At 39.3% G+C, this 24,637-nt stretch overlaps 1 protein-coding gene across 2 annotated transcripts in view; it reads right to left on the bottom strand.

Annotated features, from left to right (window-relative positions):
- ACACA (acetyl-CoA carboxylase alpha) overlaps positions 1–24,637 on the bottom strand; it is a 483,059-nt gene that overhangs the window by 246,799 nt on the left and 211,623 nt on the right. For both annotated transcript variants that reach the window (XM_077295311.1, XM_077295310.1), the window contains exons 36-41: positions 19,794–19,835; positions 18,951–19,166; positions 11,560–11,715; positions 7,347–7,550; positions 5,622–5,777; positions 825–971 (exon numbers count right to left, since the gene is read on the bottom strand). In XM_077295311.1, the coding sequence (XP_077151426.1) occupies positions 825–971; positions 5,622–5,777; positions 7,347–7,550; positions 11,560–11,715; positions 18,951–19,166; positions 19,794–19,835 (921 nt within the window). The remainder of the gene's footprint in view (positions 1–824; positions 972–5,621; positions 5,778–7,346; positions 7,551–11,559; positions 11,716–18,950; positions 19,167–19,793; positions 19,836–24,637) is intronic.

Here is a 24,637-nt window from a genome sequence, read left to right as displayed (position 1 = left end):
ATGGGAATACCGCTTTAAGTCTACCTTCAAGCTTAAAAAACAAGTAAACTACCTGTATTTGTCTATTACAACTGTTAGAGTACAGGTTACTGTTAGTCTTTGAACAACTAGACTTCAATTTTCTTTACAAAATGGTAACCCATCTAATCGTCAAGACACAATAATGAAAAAGATGATATACAGGTCTGTGAATTTCACTTTATTGCCACATTTGGTAAGAGAAATATCACAAAGGAGCAGCAATCTCTCCATTTTTATTTATTTCACAGGAGCACATACATAACAAAAGGGGATCGGGGTCTCCAAGAGGAGGAGAGCGCGAGTAGTGATGCTTCTCCGTCTCTTCGGCGCCCCCAGTCTCCCAGAGCAGCTCCATCCAAACACATGGTTGCAACAAATAATCCAACAAGGCAAATTCAACTTTTACCAATCTGTCTGTGGACTAGTGGCCAGTTGCACAAATAACATAGGTGTTTCATATTAGACAAACGAGAATGATACACAATATTCTCTCTTAGGCGAGCAAGTCTCTTCTAAGGTAAGTTTTCAGGGCGTTATTTTGACACAACAATACAGGGTGTAGGTACTGTATGTATACAGATTAACCTTTGGTAGATTAATAAGATTCCTGTTGTATTGTGTTGATGTTTCTTAACAAAACATTTCTTTACAATAAATAATTTAAATGCATTCAATTTTTTCCACAATTTCAAAGTTTGTATTTTATTTTTTACCACCCTGATTACCTGTTGGTCAGGAAACTTTATAGCACCATTTATACATACATTATAGATATGCTGCATGAAAAAAAAAAATATGATTACCTCATTACCTCCAGGAAGCCTATTCATGTGTACCAACTGGCCCTGGTCATCCAGTACAAGCTCAGTATAAATAAGAACATCGGAAGGCAGAGGACTCTTTGGAATATCGACAGTTGCATCCATTGACTCCCACAATTTGATTAAAGCCTATATGTAAATTTTAGAGATATTCATTATATTTATGCATGTATCCATTTATATATTACAGTACTGTGCACACGTCTTAGGTAGGTGTGGAAAGAATACTGCAAGAAGAATGCTTTAAATATTAGAAGTTTTAATAGTTTATTTTTCTGAACAGAATGCAAAGTGAATGAACTAAAGAGAAATTTAAATCCAATTAATATTTTTTACAACCACACTGCTTTCAGAACCACATATCAACGCTCTAAGGTACAGTGGCACACAGGAAGCAACTCGGCAGGGAGCTTGTTCCAAACATCTTGAACCAACCACAGATCACTTGTGGATGTAGGCTCACACAAATACTTCTGTATTCTCATGTATTTGCAGACAAACTTGATCTTCTCTCTTCACTTCCATGATAGGTCTTAATGACACTGGCTGTATGTTTGGGGTCATTGTTCTCATTCAGAATAAACTTGGAGCCAGTCAGATGACTCTCTGATGGTATTGCATGATGGAGAAGTATCTACCTATATTTCTCAACATAAAAGGACCCCACGAACATGGGAAACTTGTGGAGCTTAGACGTACTGGTCGGAGAAAATAACTTAATACAGCAGACGAAAGACACATCATAATTACTTCCCTTTGTAATCAAATGACCAGCAGTAACAGCAGCTCAGACCTGGCAACAATCTGTGGAACCCAGCTTGACCTATCTACTGTTCCTAGAAGTCTGTCCAGAACTGGTCTTCATGGAAACATTGCAGCCAAAAAAACATACCTTCGACACAAGTGACTCAGCTACGCACAACAACAAAAATATTGGGATGCAGAAAAAACAACTTCAGGTGCCCTGGACTGATGAGTCAAAACCTGAAATATTTGTCTGTAATAGAAGGCCGCTTGTTTGTTGTAAGACTGGACAGTGGTACGTTAATAATCGACTGTAGACAACAGTGAAACATGGTGGAGGATACTTGCAAGTTTGGGGCTGCGTAATAACAAATAAATGACAAATAATTTTTGTACCCTTAAATCAGAGAGTGCTGTCACACAAAATAGTTAATACAGTGATATGAAAAAGTTTGGGCACCCCTATTAATCTTAAGCTTAATGTTTTATAAAAATTGGGTTTTTTTGCGACAGTTATTTCAGTTTCATATATCTAATAACTGTTGGACACAGTAATGTTTCTGCCTTGAAATGAGGTTTATTGTACTAACAGAAAATGTGCAATCTGCATTCAAACAAAATCTGACAGGTGCATAAGTATGGGCACCTCACCAGAAAAGTGACATTAATATTTAGTAGATAATCCTTTTGCAAAAATAACAGTCTCTAGTCGCTTCCTGTAGCTTTTAATGAGTTCCTGGATCCTGGATGAAGGTAATTTTGACCATTCCTCTTTACAAAACAATTCCAGTTCAGTTAAGTTTGATGGTCGCCGAGCATGGACAGCCCTCTTCAAATGATCCCACAGATGTTCAATGATATTCAGGTCTGGGGACTGGGATGGCCATTCCAGAACAGTGTAATTGTTCCTCTGCATGAATACCTGAGTAGATTTGGAGATGTGTTTTGGATCATTGTCTCTTCAACTTTGTCACTGATTCATGAACATTATTGTCAAGAATCTGCTGATACTGAGAGGAATCCATGCGTCCCTCAACTTTAACCAGATTCCCGGTGCCGGCATTTGCCACACAGCCCCAAAGCATGATGGAACCTCCACCGACTTTTACTGTGGGTAGCAAGTGTTTTTCTTGGAATGCTGCTTTTTTGCCGCCATGCATAACGCCTTTTTGTATGACCAAACAACTCAATCTTTGTTTCATCAGTCCACAGGACCTTCTTCCAAAAAGAAATTGGCTTCTCCAAATGTGCTTTTGCATACCTCAGCCGACTGTTTGTGGCGTGCTTGCAGAAACGGCTTCTTTCGCATCACTCTCCCATACAGCTTCTCCTTGTGCAAAGTGCGTTGAATAGTTGTCCGATGCACAGTGACACCATCTGCAGCAAGTTGATGCTGCAGCTCTCTGGAGGTGGCCTGAGGATTGTCCTTGACTGATCTCACCATTCTTCTTCTCTGCCTTTCTGATGTTTTTCTTGGCCTGCCACTTCTGGCCTTAACAAGAACTGTACCTGTGTTCTTCCATTTCCTTACTATGTTCCTCACAGTGGAAATTGACAGGTTAAATCTCTGAGACAGCTTTTTGTATCCTTCCCCTAAACAACTATGTTGAATAATCTTTGTTTTCAGATCATTTGACAGTTGTTTTGAGGAGCCCATGATGCCACTCTTCAGATGAGATTCAAACAGGAGAACAACTTGCAAGTGGCCACTTTAAGTAGCTTTTCTCATGATTGCATACACCTGGCTATGAAGTTCAAAGCTCAATGAGGTTACAAAACCCCCAAAAATGCTTTAGTAAGTCAGTAAAAAGTAGGTAGGAGTATTTAAAACAAGAAAATGATAAGGGTGCCCATACTTATGCACCTGTCAAATTTTGTTTGAATGCAGATTGCACATTTTCTGCTAGTACAATAAACCTCATTTCAAGGCAGAAACATTACTGTGTCCAACAGTTATTAGATATATGAAACTGAAATAGCTGTTGCAAAAAAAAAAACAATTTTTATAAAACATTAAGCTTAAGATTAATAGGGGTGCCCAAACTTTTTCATATAACTGTAAATAACATTTCCCACATGTCAACTTTACATCAGCACATTTTTTCGTTAGGCTGTGATAAGGGTTAAAAGTTGACCAGTGATTTCTCATTTTTCCAACAAAATTTACAAAAGCATTTTTTTTTAGCGACCACCTCACATTTGAAGTGAGTTTGAGGGTCAATATAACAGAAAATACCCAAAAGTGACACCATTCTATAAACTGCACCCCCCAAGGTGCAAAACCACATTCAAGAAGTTTATTAACCTTTCAGATGCTTCACGAGAACTAAAGCAACGTGGAAGGAAAAAATGAACATTTTACTTTTTTCACAAAAAAATTACCTAATTGGCATGAATCAATGGTGGGCACCATGTCGCTTTTGGAGACACCCTGATGTACATAAACAGTGGAAACCCCCCAATTCTAACTCCAACCCTATCCCCAACACATTCATAACTCTAATTTCAACCCTAACCCAACCCAACAACCCTAACCCCAACACAACACTAACCCTAGCCCCAACCCTAGCCCAACCATAACCCAAACCGCAAAGAATGGTAAAATATATATGTTTTGTTTATTTTATTAATTTTTACCTAACTAAGGGGATGACAAAGGGGGTTTACTATTTTTTCATTTTGATCACTGTGATAAGGTCTATCATATTGATCAAAATGAACCAATAGGAAAAATTTCCTATTGTTGCCGGTAGCTGGCAGGCAGATCTCAGCAGGCGCACTGCGCATATGCCTGTCATTTTCTTCCGGGAAAATTACACAGAGGGTCAGGGGGCGGAGCCAGAGGGTTCGGGGATGGCAGAGGTACTCGAGGGACCCCATTTCTCTCTCCTCTGGTGTACTAGATCATATCAGAGGAGAGCGAAATGAATGGAAAATCTGACTTTTTTTTGCAATTGCCGTTATGCGATGAATAACAGAGATCACAAGACTGGGGGAAAAAACTCAATTCTGACATTGTTTTGTGGGAATTATTTTTACTGTGTACATTTTGCGTAAAAGTGACCTGGCAGTATGATTCTCCTCATCAACCAAATTACGGAGAAACCACAATTGTCCAGTATTTATTTTTTTATTATTATTATAGAGGTAAAAAAAGAAATGCAGAAATTTATTAAAAAAAATAATTTTTTGATGTGTTGCCATTTTCTGTGATCCACAACGTTTCCATATTTTTGGAAAAGCGCTATTTGTTAAAGGGCGGGCCGCGGGACAACATTTACATTGATACCAGATTGGGTTAGATATGAATTTTTGATCTCTTACAACATTTTTTGCTGTTTCGCTGGGGACCAAAAAATGCAATACTGGTGTTTTCAATTTTTTCGCTGTTTATGGTGTTTTACCAATCAGGTTAATTATTTTTATGTCTTGATAGATCTGACATTTTTTGGACAGGGGCGATACCACATGTGTATTTTTTAGTTATCTTTATTTTAAAGGGGTTGATTTGAACCTTTATGTGTTTTTTAATTTTCTTTTAAACTTTTTTCTTTAGTTTTCACTGTATTTAATTAGTCCCCTTAGGGGACTTGACCTGCGATGATCTGATTGCTTCCACTATTCACAAAAATATCACAGCATCGCTGCATATAGTAAAATCACGGTATCCATTGCAGTCTGGAGACAGACTGGGTTTCAAAGGAGTTCCGTGAAGAGATGCATAGAGATGTTTTATTGTAAAAATTTAGATTTTGAGTAACTATAATACAAAGGTTTATATTTTGGCGTTTTGTTATTTGTAGGAATTGGTAATTATTTTTATGGATCACCAAAGACAGGTGATAATTATATAAATTTCTACAGACTGGTTCATGTACATTAGGAATGGGTAGAGATTGCCCCATAGGGTAATCATGTTATGGAGTTTAAGGAAAGTCACACTTTTGGTCCTCTTTTATGCTGCAGTTGGTGTTGATCAATTTTCGTAAGATCTGTGCTGATACCATAACTCGCAGTATAAATATAAAGCTTTACCTGGCGAAACATCTCAGGGATGTCATACACATAGGTTGTTCCTAAGGACTGTGCCTGAAACCTTTTTGATTGCAGGAGATCTTTTGTTACATAAGGTGTGTTAATGAGCATCCCATGTAGCGGTCCTTGCTTATCTCCATATGCTTGGAACATAATCTAGTTAAAAAAAATACACAATTAACAGCAGATTTGATAAATGAAAACGTCAATGAATGACCATGAAGTTAGATTTAGATCAATAAATAAGAAAACAATTTTCTAACACCATTTTTGATGCTTTGTAAGCTAGACATCATATGAACCTTTCTAGAGAAATAAAAGGGTGTATTTGTCATAGATCCTCAAGCTAACAGATATAACGAAATGAGAAACATCTTAAGATGAATACCCAATGAGAGCATGGTGCAAATAAATTTTTCCTGGCCAAAGCTTGGTGAACAGTTCCTGGCTACGGAGTTGTTGGCTTTGTTATCTCCACCTGCGTTGACCGCAGCTTAGTCCTGATATCACATGTCCATCTGTGCCATTGAATGCAGCTTAACCCCTTCATTTGCCAGTTCACCTGTTCTTACATTTAGCTGACATTTACTAGAGCGGTTCTTTACATCAGTACCCAACGGAGGGAATTTGGAGGCCCACAGTCTGCAATGCACTAGTGAAACAAGAGGGACATTATATTCCCCGTGTTACCAGCTGAAATCTCTTGGGACGTCACATCATTATATCAATATTCAGATAAAGAGGCAGCAATCAAAGGTATGATATTTTATCTGTGCGCAATACAAATCCTGTGACTACTGACATCACACAAAGTATTAATATGTTTGTTATTTGACATGCACAGTATTTAATACAGTATGCTAATTTCATGTACTGTTAGGCCGGTTTCACATTAGCGTTTGCATGAGCTGCGGACTTCCTCCGTGAAGCCCCGCCCTCGGCCGCACCTCCGCCTCTAGCTCCGCCTACTTCTGCATGCGGCTGGCATGCGGCCTGCGTACCTATCTTTAACATTAGGTACGCAGGTCGTGCCGCTGTATGCGGATGTTTCCGCATGCGTCGTTTTGACGATGCGGCGACCAGCGTAGGACGCAGCTTGTAGCAATTTTTTTTTTCCACATCGTCAAAACGACGCATGCGGAAGCATCCGCCTACTGCCACACGACCTGCGTACCTAATGTTAAAGATAAGTACGCCGGCCGCATGCAGATGTAGGCGGAGGTACGGCCGAGGGCGGGGCTTCACGGAGGAAGTCCGCAGCCCTCCGCAGCTCATGCAAACACTAGTGTGAAACTAGCCTTAAACAAACTAGATACTCTTAGGAACATGTACGTTGGCAAAAATTTATTTTTACAATTGGGTTTCAATAAACACTTTGCACTTTTTGCCTTCTACAGCCTCTTTGCTACATTGTCTATTGCTGGCTGCAGAATGAGTGGACTGAAAATCTGTCAGTGAAGAGTGTAGAACTATTAGTCTTTCATCTTCTGAGTTCCTCACAGCGGATTTATGGACATAAACACATTAGACTGTTGATCAGTCCCACCTAAATGTCAATGTATGCTTCTAGGTTCAACTTAGTTTAAAACCTCTTTATCTTTTCATGGAAATCTGGGGCAAAAGAAACCTAGGATTTTTGAGATTGTGTCCAATTCTTAGCAAATTGTGGAACAGAATAACAACAGAACTACCAACAGGCACCGTCTGCGCCCACCCGTTACCTACCTGTGCAGTTCTGGAGTCCGTCACTTCTTTGTACAAGCTAATGTCCAAGTAATACCCAGATTCATTAGTCAAAAATAAGCGAATTGGAATCTGTTTTCCAGTTGGCGTTAAACGAATGTTTATTTTTAACTCGGCTTGTAGGACGCGCAGTTTCCACAGCCGACTTCCATAGCGCATGACCATGCTCCGAACAGATTCCTCAATCTATCAGAAAAATATTTGTTAAAAAGAGGTTACCCTTTAAAAGCCCTTAAATACTGATGATGAAAAGGTTAAAGGGGTTGTGCACTACCTGTATAACCCATTTTAAGTGAAGCCATCCCCCTTGGAAAATTAAAAAGAAACGATACACTCACCACTTGCATTGGTTCCAGTGATGACTCCTGGAGCTCGCATGCTATTGTTATGCCACGTGAGCCCTGCAGCCAATCAGCAGCCCCTATTAGGCTCCTGCGCTTTCAATTCCCTTGGATGAATATCCAACAAACTCAAGAAGTGAAAGCACAGCAGAGAAATAGCAGCCACTGATTGGCTGCAGGGCTCACATGGTATAACAATATGCAAATTGCCTCTTCAGAGAGGAAGAGCACTTGAACTCTAGTGCCACCTAATCGAAGTAGCAATCCTACAAGTCAATATCAACCCTTTAAATGAGCCTCGCCATATGACTTACGATAAAAGCTAAATCAGAATCTCAATTTGCAGACGTGTTTTGATATTGGAAACAAGCAATAGGTGGCACTAGAGTTCAAGTCCTCTTCCTGAAGGGGCAATTTGCATATTTAATTTCCCAGAAGAGCATTGCATGGCGTATAAGCCTCCTTACACTGACATGCCAGGCATGTCACGCTCCACAATGAGAAACTATACCCGTTAGATCCCAGTGGAATAACAATGTCACCAGAGTCCTGGTGCTGACCTCACTGGAATGGTGCTAGTGCGGTGGGTGATTCTATGCTATTTTTATTTTACAAGGAGGACTACTTCATTTAAGTAGGGGTAGTCCAGACAATGGGCAAAACTTTTAAGTTTTACTTGTTGTAGTTTAATAAGAGTGTTCAAAGGGTATTTCCATCTTAAATGTTTAATGCATATCCACAACATATTTTGGGAAAACGCATTTGCAGCACTTTGTCAGGACATTCATTATAGACCCCACATGCTTTATTACAATGTGCATTTAAACATGTTCACCTAGTCTCTCCTTCCCCACTATAATCGTCAATGCCCTTCTACCCAAATAAATCAACATAATTTGAAAAAAAACATTCTCCAGGTAATACACTAGTATATGCTTTTATAATGTATATATGAACATGCCTATCCAATAAAATGTAGGTGTACATTTTACAACATATAAATAGATAAAGATAATGTCCATTATATGATGTCTGTTATATAGCCAAAAAATTAAGATTTTTGGCACTCGCCATAAAATCCCTTTGTTGTAGTTTTCATTTGAGGAGACAAGAACATTGGGTTAGACTGCTGCCACCTGGAGGCTGACACTAACAATACATATTGACAAAAAAAGTTGTCTCCTCCCCAGACTATACCTCATCTGCTAGCACTAAGACTGCTCACTTAGTAAGAAAGCAGTAGGAGAAGCAAAAGAACAAAAGCATGAAGAAATTAAAATACTGAGAAAAAAACTTAAATGAACTGCCGACTGGGCAACCAAGGGCGGGTGCTGTGTACCCCAATGAAACTACAAGATTTTATGGTGAGTTCACAAAATCTCATTTACTTGTAAAGGGGTCACAAGATCCAACAGATGTTCTTGAGGTGGGGATAACAAAAAGATATACTGTTAATACAGAAGTATCAGCACTTGCTTAAGCTGCTACCTGGGTGACAACCGCCTACAGCACGTTCTTGACAAGACTTGTGTCCCTCAAAGCAAAGTTATAGACCCTGCCCTGTGTAACTTAGAAAGGTATAAACAGAAGACCAGAAAGCTGCACCTTACTGAGTCAAATAGATGCCTGGTGACGGACAGCCCAGGAGGACACTACAGACCGCATAAAGTGCACACTGTTGCTGAATGGGAGGGATCTGACCTTCATCCTATATGATTCAAAAATGGTAAATTAAATCCAGCGAGAATGAGTCGCCTTAGAGGTGGCTAGGCCTCAGTGTGGGCCTTCCGGAATAACAAACAAGGAACCTGAAGATCTGACTGAAGCCTTGGCTGATAAATAGAATTGCACAGCTCTGACTGTCCAGTTTGTGCAAAGCTTTCTGAATAGAATAAAAGGGTGCAGAGCAGATGGAATGTAAGAATGTCCTCAATAAGGTAAAAGTCAAAACCACCTTAGGAAGAAAAGGGTGAACAGGCATCAACAGCACCTTGTCCAGGTGCAGGATGGGGTAAAAAGTACAACAGAAGAGGGCAGCCAGCTCCGAAACCCACCTGATGGAGGTAATCGCTATAAGAAAAGCCACCATTCCAGGAGAGACGGAGCTGCGAGAAAGCCCTCATTTTCACATAGGGTGGGGACTGAAGTAGGTCCAAAACAAGACTGAGATCCCAGGGATCAATGGAATGGTGGGGGATGACTTAGTGTGTGCCACTCCCTGGTAAAAAATCTTTACTTGTGGCTTAGAAGCTGGATCTCTCTGAAATAGTATAGCCAAGGTGGAAACCTGACCCTTGAAGGGAACTGAGCTTTAGTCCCGACTCCAGACCAGATTGTGAAAACAAGAGAAGCACCGACAAGGAGGTTGGTGCAAAGTTGCTGGATTCGCACCAACAAAAAAAGGCCTGTCAAGTGTAATGGTAGATACGCAACAAGGAAGACTTTCGCGCCTTAATCATAGTATGAATAACTGGATCCAACAGTCCTGAGGCTATTGTGGCTATTGTTAGAATTGTGGCTTCAGCATCCATGCCGTGAAACTGAAAGATCGTAAATTTGATAGAAAAGTTACCCTAGGAAAGATGTGGATGATCCAGGACGTTGGTCACTTCTGCATACCAGGATCTTTGAGGCCATAGCGCACTGTTACTGAGCATTAAAATAAATATAACACAGTGACCAGATCCTAATGAGCATATGTTGGAATTGACAGTGAAAGCATGCACAGCAGAGCAGGGACTAGTCCATCCCCTGAAATGGATGTCACTGATGACAATTTGTTTTAGGGTGAAGGCAGAGGCTGCAACAGTGGCCGCAGCCTCTGCCTCCTCATGTCGTCTTCTTTAAGCATCCCACCATGCATTGGGGGGGGGGTCTCAAACGAAGAGTCATCAAACAAGAAGTAGGTATAAAAACAAAAAAGCAGTTAGATATTGTAGTGAGGGAATGATAGGGACTTTTTAATTATATTCTAAAAAAAGATTAATTATGACATTAAATTTAGGATCAAAATCAATTTTTGTTTCAGACGACCCATTTAAGTTTTTAGAGTCACAGATATTTTATCTTTAGATCACTATATGACATACCAAGGCCATAGATAGTCAGTTAAAGGAATATTTCCTTTTCATGCACGGACGCCAGCTCACTGCCTTGGCGTGGTTCCTCGGCTCCTGTTACTTCCTGGTGTGCACACTGCAGTTTTCTGTGGCGCGCACTTGTTACCCTGCTCTTAAAAGGGCAGCGTGCGCATATAGTAAGGTCCCGCTGCGGCCGGTCCTGTTCCCAAAGTTCCCTGGTCCCAGGATGGCCAGTGCCTGAACGTAGTCCCCTGGTCCTGGAATTGCCAGTCCTAAACCCGAAGTGCTTGGTCCCGGTGTCGCCAGTCCTGTTCCCGAAGTCCCCTGGTCCTAGTGTGGCCAGCCTGAACATTGTCCCTCGGTCTGTGTGCAGCCAGTCTATGCTCAAGTATCCAGGACCGGCGTCTGAACATAGCACTAATCAGTGGCAGATGCAGGATCGAGATCTGCCTAGGAGTGGTACCCGGCAGCTACCTGCAGCCCAGTCTGTTTCCACCATCGGGAACTCCATTGAACAGCTTGTATCTGCTTAGCTATGCACCTTCCTGGGCAGGTCCGGTCCTATGGCACAGTAGGTTCACAAATCAATGTGCGCCACCGTTGGACATAACAAAAAGCATATACTAATTTCTTATAGGGAGAAAAGGGTGGGTAGGTAATAAAACCATGTTTCAAAAACATAAGCATATACTTATGTATTACCTGGAGAGCCATTATTTTCTTTAATATTTAGAAATAGCATGTAAAGAAAATAACATACATAAGAAAACATACCTTTGAAGGGTCCATGATTACAGTAGGTACAAAGTTTAAGAAGATATGATTGCAGTCTGTACGGACATTGGTGTTATTAAATGCCACTTCCAATTCATCCATAGCTTCCAGAAGAAGCCGCTCACCTTCATTTTGAAGGTACTCAAATGAAGCTTCCTATTAATAAAAACAGAAGAAGAGCATCTTAGGAAGATTTGTTTTTATATTCATTTATTTGTAAGAAAATAAGAATCAAGTATTTGTATAAGTAACTGAGTTTTAGGGCTCCAGTTACTATGTAATGCTACATGCTCACAGACAACAACAGTGTCCAACATCTATAAAGTACTGCATTTTGGACCTTGAAGTATGGCCGTCTGAACCAAAGTGGTACTGTTAGTGTTGATTCACACTTTGCGTTCTTGTTGCGGAATTTTAGTTACAGAATCTACACCAAAATTCCACAGCGAAGTACTATAAAATGTTAGTTAACAGGGTTTAAAAAAAAAGTTATTCATCCACAGCGTATACAAAACACTACAGACTGAATGTACTTTGCAGATTTTCAAATTTGCAGCAAATTCAATAATGAAATGCTATGAGGAACACGTGTAGACTTCATTGCAGATTTTCGTGTGGATTTTTACGTTGGTTGAATAATGTCATTTTTACGCTGTGTCACAGTCATTTAGGCTAATTTCCCACAATGAGTATTTGGTGTGTTTTTGATGATGCAGACGTTTTGTAGCATGTCCTTATCAATTAGCTAAATTAGTCTACTTGTGTTTTTTTACATGCATAATTATTGCATTTTTTCAGCTGTGGTTTTTGTCATCTTTAGATAAAGCTTTGTTTTGGACCCTTCTTGTTACTTAGCGTTGATAAAACTACTTTGCGGATATGTACTATAAGCAATGACATTTTTTACCTGCCAATTTTTTTCATTTCATGTCTATCTAGAAAATTTGCAATTTTATCGCATATTTACTGAACGATGAATTGACATGTTACAGATTTTAACCATGGATTGCTAGTCAGTTTATGCTAATTAAAAAAAGAAGCCCAGTGGGCATGAGATTTGTATAAATTCCAGGTTTTGTTCTTGGGTGCTGCAAAATTTAGCAGGGTCAACAACTCATAATGGGAACTTATCCTTAGAGTGACATTTTATATTATCACCCCTTAGTGACGGAGCCAAATTTTTGAAATCTGACCAGTGTCACTTTATGTGGTAATAATGCTGGAACGCTTCAACAAATTCCAGTGATTTTGAGTTTGTTTTTTTCGTGACACATTATACTTTATGATAATGGTAACTTTAGGTCGATATGTTTTGTGTTTATTTATAAAAAATATCAGAAAATTGAGAAAAATGTTAAAAAATTAGCAATTTTCAAACTTTGAATCCATTTAATTCAGATAGTCATACTACAACAAAACATGAATAACATTTCCAACATGTCTGCTTTACTTCAGCACAATTTGTAAAATGTTATTTTATTTTGTTAGCATTTTAGGTTTAAAATTGTAGCAGTAATTTTTCATTTTTTCAAGGAAATTTACAAAATTTATTTTTTTAGAGGCCTATCCAGGTTTGAAGTTACTTTAGAGGTCCCATATATTGAAAACCCTCAAAAGTTATACCATTTTAAAAACAGCACCCCCTGACATATATAAAACTGCAGTCAGGTAGTTTATTAACCCTTCAGGTGATTTTCAGGAATTAATGCAAACTGGCATGACCAAAATGAAAATGTGTATTTTTACCACCTAAATATCGCTGACTTCTGAACAGGTTACAGACTCTAAGGCCGCTATTTGATTATAAATTGCCATGGCAAACATTAGGACCACAAAATCATGATCTGAGGGCACCGATTGGGATATAGAGGAAGCCCCCACACTCTGTTAACCATTAATAATGATGTAGTCACTATTGACAGCAGCATCTAAGGGGTTAAACAGATTTGGACGGTGAAAACACTGATCGTGGCTGATGCAGCAAGTTGTCAGCTATAGTGTACAGCTGATAGCTAGAGGATTGTCATCTGTATGGGGAGGCTAGTTTCTTATATCTCAGGTCAGTTAAAAGCCGTATTGGCTGTCATTAAGGAGTTAAGACATTAGCAAAATAGAGGTTAAAAGTTCCAAAAGTCGATAATGAACAAACGGTCTTTTAACTAGGTTACAGATTGCTAAGGCAATCGTTACATTGCTATACATTTAGTTAATTGTGGAATTTAATGACAAAAAATGTTCACAGTAAAAATCTAAGAAAAAAGGGAAATTGCATTATTGATTTTAAATTGATGTTAAGTTAAAATGTTTGCGTACCCTTGCAAACTTTACGGTATGACCTCACAGTTTAGTTCCAACTATACATTATGCTGGCTGATAATCGGAAGCCAGAACTGTGAATTTAGTTCTATTTATGAATGGTGAACAATACAATGTGTAACTCACACTAAGTCTATCCCCTTCAGAGCCTTATAACCATGACTATATAGTGTTGCTCACAAAAACACCTATAACTGCAATCCATACACTGATATAGATTAACATAATACAAAAGAATGCAGGGCAAAATCAAATACTAATCCTTTCACCTCCCAAGCCTGTTTTCACCTCCCTGACCAAGTCAAATCTTTCAATTCTAACCACTGTCATTTTATGCTGCAATAACTCGAACACTTCAATGGATCCCACTGATTTGGAGACTGTTCTTTTTGTCACACATTGTGCTTCATGATAGTCATAAATTTAGGGTCGATTGGATTTGTGTTTATGTTTGAAAAAAATGGAAATTTGATAACAGTTTTGGAAAACTTTGCAATTTTCTAACTGTGAACTAATATGCCCTTAAAACAGATGGTCATACCACTAAACATAATTACGGGAGTAAGTATCTTTTCCCACATGTCTACTTTAAAGCATCATTTATGAAAAAAATTATATTTGTTATATGAAGTTAGAAGGGCTAAAGGTTTATCAGCAATTTTTCATTTTCCAACAAAGATTACAAAACCAATTTTTTTTTTTTTTAAGATCCAAACACAGAAAATGACAGCTCATCGCACCCGCATCACTTGCATCTTGGGTGCACGACAGCCTAAGCATGCAGATAAATATATCAGCAGAAGTCAGCATTCAGTTTTCCTAGGATTAATACTTTATTGGAAATCCATGGGCACAAATGACAGTGTATTCTTCAATACATCTTACGCGTTTTGGAATGATTCCAAAACGTGTATGATGTACAGAAGACCGCACGATGTCATTTGTGCCCAAGGATTTCCAATAAAGTATTGATCCTAGAAAAAGGCAATGCTGACTTCTGGCAATTTTTTTTTTAAGAGACCACATCACATTTTAAGTGACTTTGAGGGGCCGATGTGACAGAAAATACCCAAGAGCAACATCATTTTAAAAACTGCTCCCCTCAAAGTGCTCTAAAACACATTCATTAATTCTATTAACCCCTTCGGTGCTTCATAGGAATTAAAGTAATATGGAACTAAGACATGTATATTTTATTTTTTCACATAAAAATGTTGCTTTTAGCCCCAAGCTTTTAAATTTCTCAAAGGTGTCAGGGAAAAAGGAACCCGAAATCTTGTTATGCAATTTCTCCTGAGTACACCAATAACTCATTGGTGATGGAAAACTACTGTTTGGTCACATGGCACTGCTCAGAAGGGAAAGAGTGCCATTTCAATTCAGGAGCGCAATTTTGGCTGGAATAGATTGTGGACGCCATGCTGCATTTTAAGAGCCCCTGATATGCCAAAAACATTTTGGACACTTCATCCCCTCAAAGAATTCACGTATGGGTAATGAAAGTATCTAGGTCCCCCAGGTGCTTCATGGAACTTTATAACATTGTGATAAATAAATAAAACATTTCATTTTTACATTTTAAACACAAAACTGTTGCTTTAGCCCCAAATTTATCATTTTCACAAGAGAAGGAGTAATTGGACCACACCATTTGTTGTGCACTTTCCCCTGAGTAGACGGATACCCCATATGTGTAATTTAGAAGATACCAGTAAATTAAATACCCATGTGAATTGTGACTCATCAATCAATTTATAATAAGGAGGACATGGAGTCAAAAATACAAAAAAATGTACAAAATGTTATTAAAAATACATAACTATTTAATAGATATTAATTACATGGGTCACATGTGTACAAACAAGTGAATGAATCCATAGGTGTAATACATGACCGAGGAAAGACTGAGAAACAGGAAGACAAGCACATATAATAAGCCTAGTAACAGTAGATGTAACAATCTGAATAAATGAATAAAGGCAATAATTACCCATATATGTGTCCAGTCCCGTCAGAGCCTCGGCCGCAAAACCCAACGCGCGTTTCGTGTGCAAATAATCTTGCTTCCTCAGGGGGCCACCCCATATGTGGTGGAAAAAACTGTTTGGTCTCGGAAGGGAAGGAGCGCTATTTGAATTTTAGAGAGCCATTTTGGTTGGAATAGACTGCGGACGTCAAAACAGCAGAAACCCCCACAAAGGATCCAATTCTGGAAACTATACCTCTCAAGGAATTCATCTAGGGGTGTAGTGAGCATATTTAACCCATAAGCGTTTCACAGAATTTTATAACATTGGGCTGAGCAAGTGACCTTTTTTTTCAAAGATGTTCCTTTGGCCCAAGTTTTCAATTTTTAAAAGAGGTAACAGTAGAAAATGAGCAGTACAATTTGAAAATTTCAAAAATTACTTTTGGGGCACAGTGCAAAGCTCAAAAGGGAAGAAGCGCCATATTACAGTAAATATTTTGCTGGAATGGTTTGCAGGTGAAATGCCACATTAGCAGAGCCTCTGTAGTGCTAGAACAGCAGAAACCCCCTTAAGTGACCCCACTTTACAAACTACACCCCTCAGTTTATCTAGGGTGCAGTGAGTATGTATGTTGACATCACATGTGCCTCACAGAATTTTATACCACTGGATGATGAAGAATGAATAATTACATTGTTACCACTAAAATATTATTTTATCCCAAAATCTATACTTTTTATAAGGGATAATTATAAAAAATGAACCACAAAGTTTGTTGTGCAATTTCTCCAGATTTTACAACAAAAATTTTGTTTTAGCCCCAGATTTTACATTTTCCAAGGGAAAATGGGTAAAAATAGCACTACTGAGACTCAGGAGAGAAGGAGTACCATTTGTCTCTTTGTGAACAAATTTTTGTAGAACAGTTTGCAGACTCCATATACAGAGCTCCTATGTGCCAGAAGAGCAGAATCCCCCCTCAAGTTACCCCATTTCGGCAATTACACCCCTCTAGGAATTTATCTACAGATGTACTAACAATTTTGACTCCACTGGTGTTTTCCAGAAACAAGTAGCAAAGGATGTGGCGGAGTGAAAATTGCATATCTGCCGTTGTAGTGTCCATATATTGTGCCCAGCTCGTGATTCTGGAGACATGTACTCATAAACTAAAGAGGTTGTCCACTACTTTTACATTGATTACCTATCCTTAGGCATTCAAAAAGATGCCTGGAAGACAAGAAAAAGAAGTAAAAAAAAAATGTACAAAGTACAACAAATACTACATGGCCTCCAGCGGCCATTTACCTGAAGCCCACCACAGAGAAATCAATGGGAAGTGTGGGGATTCTGCTCAGCGCCAACATTTTATGACAGCACGTAGCCTCGAGACACCTCCTCCTCCCAGCATCGCCTCTCTCCATATTTACGATGAAATGCAGCCAGGCTAAGTCCCTGGGTGTATTACGGTTGCCTCTAGAACTTAAACTGTAGTACTTCATTTCTACTTCTTGGTGTCAGTGGCATATTTGGTGCACAGACTGACTTGTCATTGTTGGTTTTTGTCCTGCATTCTTTTGCATTAAGTGTATATACAGCTAGGACCAGAAATATTTGGACAGTGACCAATCTTTGTGATTTGGGCTCTGCATGCCGTTCTTGGATTTAAAATGAAGCAAATGAGAAGCAATTAAAGTGTAAACTTTCAAGTTTAATTATAGAGATTCAACAGAAAAATAATGTGCAACGTTTAGGAATTGCAACCATTTTTCTACAAAGCCTCCTCACTTCAGGGGCTCAAAAGTAATTGGACAAATTAACTTCACCATAAATAAAATGATCATTTTTAATTAAAAAAAAAAAAAAAAAGAGGGGAAGCTCATCATCTGGAATAGTCCCAAACGTCACCAAATGCTGGGTTTCCTCCTTTGTGATGCTTTGCCAGGTCTTTACTGAAGCTGACTTCATTTGTTACCTGTTTGTATATCTTTTTGCCTTACATTTTGTCTTAAGCATGTGAAATGCGTGTTCAATGGGGTGGAGATCTGATGATTGACTAGGCCATTATAGAATATTCCACATCTTTGCCTTAAAAAAACCTTCTGGGTTGCTTTTGTAGTATGTTTTGGGTCATTGTCCATCTGTACTGTAAAGCACCGTCCAATCAACCTTGCTGCACTTAGTTATAGCCTGTACACTTCAGACTTCATCCGGTTGCTTCTGTTATATCATCAATAAACACTAGTGACCCAGTGCCATTTGAAGCCATGCATGCCTATGTCATCTGTTTAAAAAATTGTTTTTCCAGAACTGGGCTGGCTTCAGATGTTTTTTTTTGGCAAAGTCTAATCTGGCCTTTCAATTTTTAAGCCTGACTGATGGTTTGCACCTTGTGGTGAATCCTCTGTATTTGACCTCATGAAGTCTTCTCTTTATGGTGGACTTATATACTGAAACACCTACTTCTTGGAGAGTGTTCTTCACTTGGTTGACTGTTGTGAAGGGGGTTTTCTTTACTGTAGAAAGGATCCTAAGATCATCCATCACTGTTGTCTTCTGTGGACATCCATGCATTTTTGAGTTCCCAAGCACGCATCTGTTGATTTGGCTACTCCTAAAATTTCTGTTATCTCTCTGATGGATTTCTTCTTTTTTTCATCCTAATGATGGTCTGGTTCTCCTATACTGACAGCTCCTTTGACCTCATGTTGTGGGGTTCACAGCAAGTGTTTCCAAATGCAAATGACACCTAGAATCAGCTGCAGATCTTTTACTTACTTAATTGATAAAGGGTTACTGGTGAAATCGCCCATGCAGCCCATTAAAGAGCTTTTGAGATAATTGTCCAATTACTTTTGGTACCCTAAAAGAGAGGCAGCTACATAATAAAGAGCTGTAATTCCTAAACCCTTACTTCAATTACGATGTAAATTCCCAAAAATTAAAGCTGAGAGACTGCACTTTAAGCCCATATTGATTATATAACTGTATCTTGAATATGTTTTGTTAAATGGCAAAACTACCAAAACTTGTGTCACTGCCCAAATATTTCTGGACCCAAGTGTATTTAGTGTTAGTAAAAATGAGAAATACAGCCATACCCACCTTGGTAACTAGATCTGAGTGTCTGATGATCGCGCGGACAAAAAATCTATAATCTGTCACTTCGATTCCTTCTTCTACCTTAGCAGCCCCCAAATATAGATGCATTTTATGGTTCGCACATGGAATGGCTGTTAAGTCAAAGTTTCTCATACGGTTCAGTTCCAACTGGAAGGCAAGGGCAGGCTCCAAATGTCTGTAGATTCGGTCTTCTTCAAACTTTAAAAAAACACATTTTGACAGAATTATTAAAAAGAAAAGAACTATTTTCTACTTTAGAAATCATGCACTGTAATGCGAAATAATGAATTTTGTGTTCTGTCAAGATCAAACATTACTTCTTTCTCAGGTGTATTCTAAAGGGAACCTGACAGGTGAAAAATGCTGCCAAAACCATGGACATCATGTATCAGCTACTGGCTGTAGGATCTTAGCCATGTATGTAGGTCTCTGAAGCTGTGGCGTTTCAGAGAAAAACATACTTTTAATAACTGCCGGGGACCGAACCATAATGTGAAGGAGCCGTACAGGTGGGTACCTGGCATATTCTCCCCGCTCGCTAACCAAGATTGACAGGTCTCTGCCTATACGCGTGGGCATACATGGCATGTAAGCAAAAACACATGGTTGTGATCGTACAGCCAGTGGCTGATACATGCTGCCCTCGTTTTGGCAGCATGTATCACTTATCACTTATTTAGGTTTTAATTATGCTTATTGCTCCTGTTTACTTTATGATCAGATTATTTTCATCACATCTGGATAACTTCTAATACTTGTATTCATTCTAAAATTCTGTAATGTAAACAAAAAAAACAAAAAAATCATCTTTGACAGAAGACATACCTTGTTTCTTGCCCGGAAAGTAAAGAACTTGGGGAATTCCCTCTAAAGATTGTAAAAAACAAAACGTGAGGTTAAGAATTATTAATAATAGAAAAATAATATACTGCACATGGAAGAAAACAGCAAAATATAAATGTATAAAATATAACAAAGGAAGGTCGCCATAACTGATAAGCATCATACTACTTAAAGGGAACCTGTCAGGTTATACATGCAGCACGATCTGTGGAAAGCATGGTATAGAGGAGAGGCTGAGCAGAATGCTATGCAGGCTTGCTAGAAGAGGTTCAGTATAACTTATATGCACTACCTAGGTTAATACGATTAATCCCCAATCCCCACAGTTTTAAGCGTGCCCTAAAAACTCATTTGTTCAGACTGGCCTACCGCCTCAACGCATTAACCTAACGACCCCTGTGTGGCCTATCATTAACCCCTTCACCCCCGGAGCTTTTTCCGTTTTTTCATTTTCGTTTTTCGCTCCCCTCCTTCCCAGAACCATAAATTTTTTATTTTTCCGTCAATATGGCCATGTGAGGGCTTATTTTTTGCGGGACGAGATGTACTTGTGAACGATACCATTGGTTTTACCATGCCGTGTAACAGAAAACGGGAAAAAAATTCCAAGTGTGATGAAATTGCAAAAAAAGTGCAATCTCACACTTGTTTTTTGTTTGGCTTTTTTGCTAGGTTCACCAAACGCTAAAACTAACCTGCCATTATGATTCTCCAGGTCATTATGAGTTCATAGACATCTAACATGTCTAGGTTATTTTTTATCTAAGTGGTGGAAAAAAATTCCAAAGTTTGCAAAAAAAAAATATTGCGCGATTTTCCGATACCCGTAGCGTCTCCATATTTCGTGATCTGGGGTCAGGTGAGGGCTTATTTTTTGCGTGCCGAGCTGACGTTTTTAATGATACCATTTTGGTGTAGATACGTTGCTTTGATCGCCCGTTATTGCATTTTAATGCAATGTCGCGGCGACCAAAAAACCGTAATTTTGGCGTTTTGATATTTTTCTCGCTACGCCATTTAGCGGTCAGGTTAATCCTTTGTTTTTATTGATAGATCGGGCGATTCTGAACGCGGCGATACCAAATATGTGTAGGTTTGATTTTTTTTTTATTCTTTTATTTTGATTGGGGCGAAAGGGGGGTGATTTAAACTTTCATATATTTTTTATTTTTTTTATATTTTTAAACACTTTTTTTTTTAAATTTTGGCATGCTTCAATAGCCTCCATAGGAGGCTAGAAGCATGCACAACACGATCGCCTCTGCTACATAGAGGTGAAGTACAGATCACCTCTATGTAGTAGAAATGGTCGTGTACTTTGAACGCCGACCACAGGGTGGTGCTCAAAGCATTCGGCCATCAACAACCATAGAGGTCTCAAGGAGACCTCTGGTTGTTATGGCAATGCACCGCTGACCCCCGATCATGTGACGGGGGTCAGCGGTACGAACACCTCCGGCCGCGCGGCCGGGAGCGCCAGTTAGATGCCGCTGTCAGCGCTTGACGGCGGCATTTAACTAGTTAATGGGCACGGGCGGATCGCGATTCCGCTCGCGCTCATTGCGCGCACATGTCAGCTGTACAAAACAGCTGACATGTCGCGGCTTTAAGGTGGGCTCACTGCCGGATCCCACCTTAAAGCAGGGGATCTGCCAGCTGACGTACTATTCCGTCAGCTGGCAGAAAGAGGTTAAACAAATAAAAAAACAATCAGGTTCCTCGTATCATATTCTCATACACTTTATGCAGTTAATAGCACTCTGTGTCTGTACTGTTACATACTTAGGCAGTTAACTGGTTCATGCAGCTTTACATGAACACCCGAGCCTTACACTATGGCTGGTCCGAAAAACGAAAGCAATTGTTACCATCCACCTCTCGTGTCTCCCCTTTTCCTCATAGTTTGTAAGCTTGCGAGCAGGGCCCTCATTCCTACTGGTATCTGTTTTGAACTGTGATTTCTGTTATGCTGTAATGTCTATTGTCTGTACATGTCCACTCTATAATTTGTAAAGCGCTGCGGAATATGTTGGCGCTATATAAATAAAATTATTTTTATTATTATTATTATTATTATTATTATTATTATTAACTTATAATTTATTCTACTTTTTTGCGATACCCTTGTACCTTAAAGGAGGTCTCAGATCCTCTATCTCCTTTGTTAAAAGAACAACAGCACAAGAGAAGATGGCCGTGAAATTCCAAGTTAGAGCAGCCAAGTGTAAGGAGGTGTATACATCTACCAGGGGCATGGAGTGATGGTAGCATATTCTCTTTCAGTATAGAGCAGTACATCTGTGATTTCATGATACCACAAATAACATGTAGCTTCCCGACACAAGCAGCACTCATGCAGCCCCACATTTGGACATTTTGCCCCCACCATTTTTCACTGTAGGCACCATGCATTTTTCTGCCTCACAAAAACCTACTAGACTGTGCCTTTTACAGACCAATATCCTTGGGAAATGCAGACAAAATACTGTCAAAAATCTTTGCAACTCGACTTAACATTTAATCGCACAATCCTTTCTAATCCAGCCAGACCAAAAGGGCTTTATGCCCAGGAAATCCACCACTATTAATATTAAGTGTATACAAACTTTAATACAAATGTGCTAAAATTGTGTTAGAATGACACTGTTCAGACTTCTGCTTAAACTATTTGGTGGAGCAGTAACAAAAACTATGATGTGGTTCCAGCTACACAATCTTCTAGTGGCCGACTACTTCCATACTATCAAAGTGGCGGCAATGGTTTCCAAAGATTTGCATTTGTTTAGATACTTCCAATTGAAAAATGCATTGAATACACAACTCTCACCAGCCAGTGCCCATATTACTTATGACCCAAGAATACCAATAAGAGGACTCAAAGGCCCCAAGGGGCAGCTTCCTGCCCTGTACATGCACCTATTGTCAGTTAAGATTAACTCCTTTCCAATGCCAGTGGAGCATGATCTACCTGACCCTGTTAGTTTACATAGAGAGCCTAAGCTAGCGGCGCTGTTCAGGCTAGTGGACGAGGAACAATGGCATTGTCATGCTTGAATCTTTATAAAAGAGACCGGAAGGCAATTGCCCTTTGATGATGAACTGACTGACCCTAACTGTTGGTAAATGAAAGCATTGGTTAATACCATTGTGTTATACGAGAGTTAGATTCCATAATATGGAATGTCTAGTTAAATTCCACAGGGTTTGGTTTCCTTGGGTTGACAGTCTTTTCACCATTGATCCTGAAGTATTGGATCCTGAAGTACAGTAGTAGAATAATTTTCTGTTTTAGTCATGATTAAGTTAAAGAGATTGTCCACTACTAGGACAAACCCTTCTTGACCTAAATGTTTGGCTTCAATAAAATAAAAATGCTTATACTCCCCTTGCATGCCGGCACAGTTCAAGCAGTGTCGGCACTCACGGTCCTGGTGCAGTTGGATGACACAAGGTGCCCAATGCCCATTCAACTGTGGCGTCACAGTCCCCGCCAAAGTACAAATTCAACATGAAGAGTAAGTCAGAGATCGGCTGCAGCCCTGGCTTCCTCTTCATGTTCAATTTGTCTGAAGATGGGGACAGTGATGCCAGCACTGATTGGGCGTCGGGCACGTGTCATACAACCACATGAGAGCCCCAGGACCGCGAGTGCCAACACCGCTGGAACGTCACTGGCACGGGATGAGAGTATACGCTTTTTTTATTTTATCGGAGCCAAACATTTAGATCAAGAAGGCGTTGTCATACTAGCAGACAACCCCTTTAAGACTCTTCATGTGTTCTTTCTCTCTGACTGTGTTATAGCCTGGTAAGTCGGTATCTGGTTGGCTATACTTCTCTGGCGTTTTATTGTGGGTTAGGAATCTTTTATTCAGTCTAAATGTCTCATTCAGCTGGAGAATTCCTTATTCTATTTCTTTTTATGAATGTGTTCAAAGATTGTATTAATGCATCTGCATATGGACTTATTATTTTCATTGTGTACATGTTCAATGATTACGACACATTGTTTTGCAACAGATTACGAAAAATAACAAATTGTATTCTATTCATTTGAAATCTCTGGAGTTTGTATGCTTACGAGTCCAGCGGTCAGCCCTGATTTACAGCCATCTCTACATGCAGTCATACAGGGAAGACTGTCAATCACCGATCAGTACAACTCAATAGATTCATATGCATACAAACAGGGATTTAATAGAATAAACAAACACACTGGTCGCGGACCCTGAAGCTGCATTCTGCGGCCCACAGGGCACCGTAGACATGAGGCATAACGATAAACAGGCCCATGGAGGAAAGTGGCCTGCGAACGCTAGCGTGTCACTCAGTGAGATGTGCATCCTTGGACGCATATTCAGCTGAAATGTATTGCGGCACAGAGAGTCAAAACAAGACGAAAATGTAGCTTTATTATACTGACACACAAATAATGGAATGAAGATTGATCAAAGAGTCATATATAAAAAATAAAAAAAATGGTATCGCTGAACAAGTAATCTCTTCCTTCAAGGAATGTGGCTTGCTAACTTCAAATTTTTTCTATGTGCAACATTTATGAGGCACAGTTTGATATCTCTGCCTGCAGATCAGATACAATTTTCAGCATAAGTTCCTTTTTAGCCAAACATCTAGGACATGCCCTTACAAGAAATGCATTCATATAATACAATTATAGATTATGACTTGTACTTAGGATTTATTTGCATATGCTGGTTTTGCTGTTCAATTACTGCTAAAGTAGTTGTGCAAAATTGCAGTAAATAAGTTGCAATTTTTATTAAAAACAATGTTTTAGGAGATCTCTGTCTTCCTTGCATCAAGAA

Source organism: Ranitomeya variabilis, chromosome 3, assembly GCF_051348905.1.
Source record: "Ranitomeya variabilis isolate aRanVar5 chromosome 3, aRanVar5.hap1, whole genome shotgun sequence".
NCBI lineage: Eukaryota > Metazoa > Chordata > Amphibia > Anura > Dendrobatidae > Ranitomeya > Ranitomeya variabilis.
The sequence above is the reverse complement of the archived record's forward strand: the minus strand, read 5'-3'. Positions and strand labels throughout refer to the sequence as shown.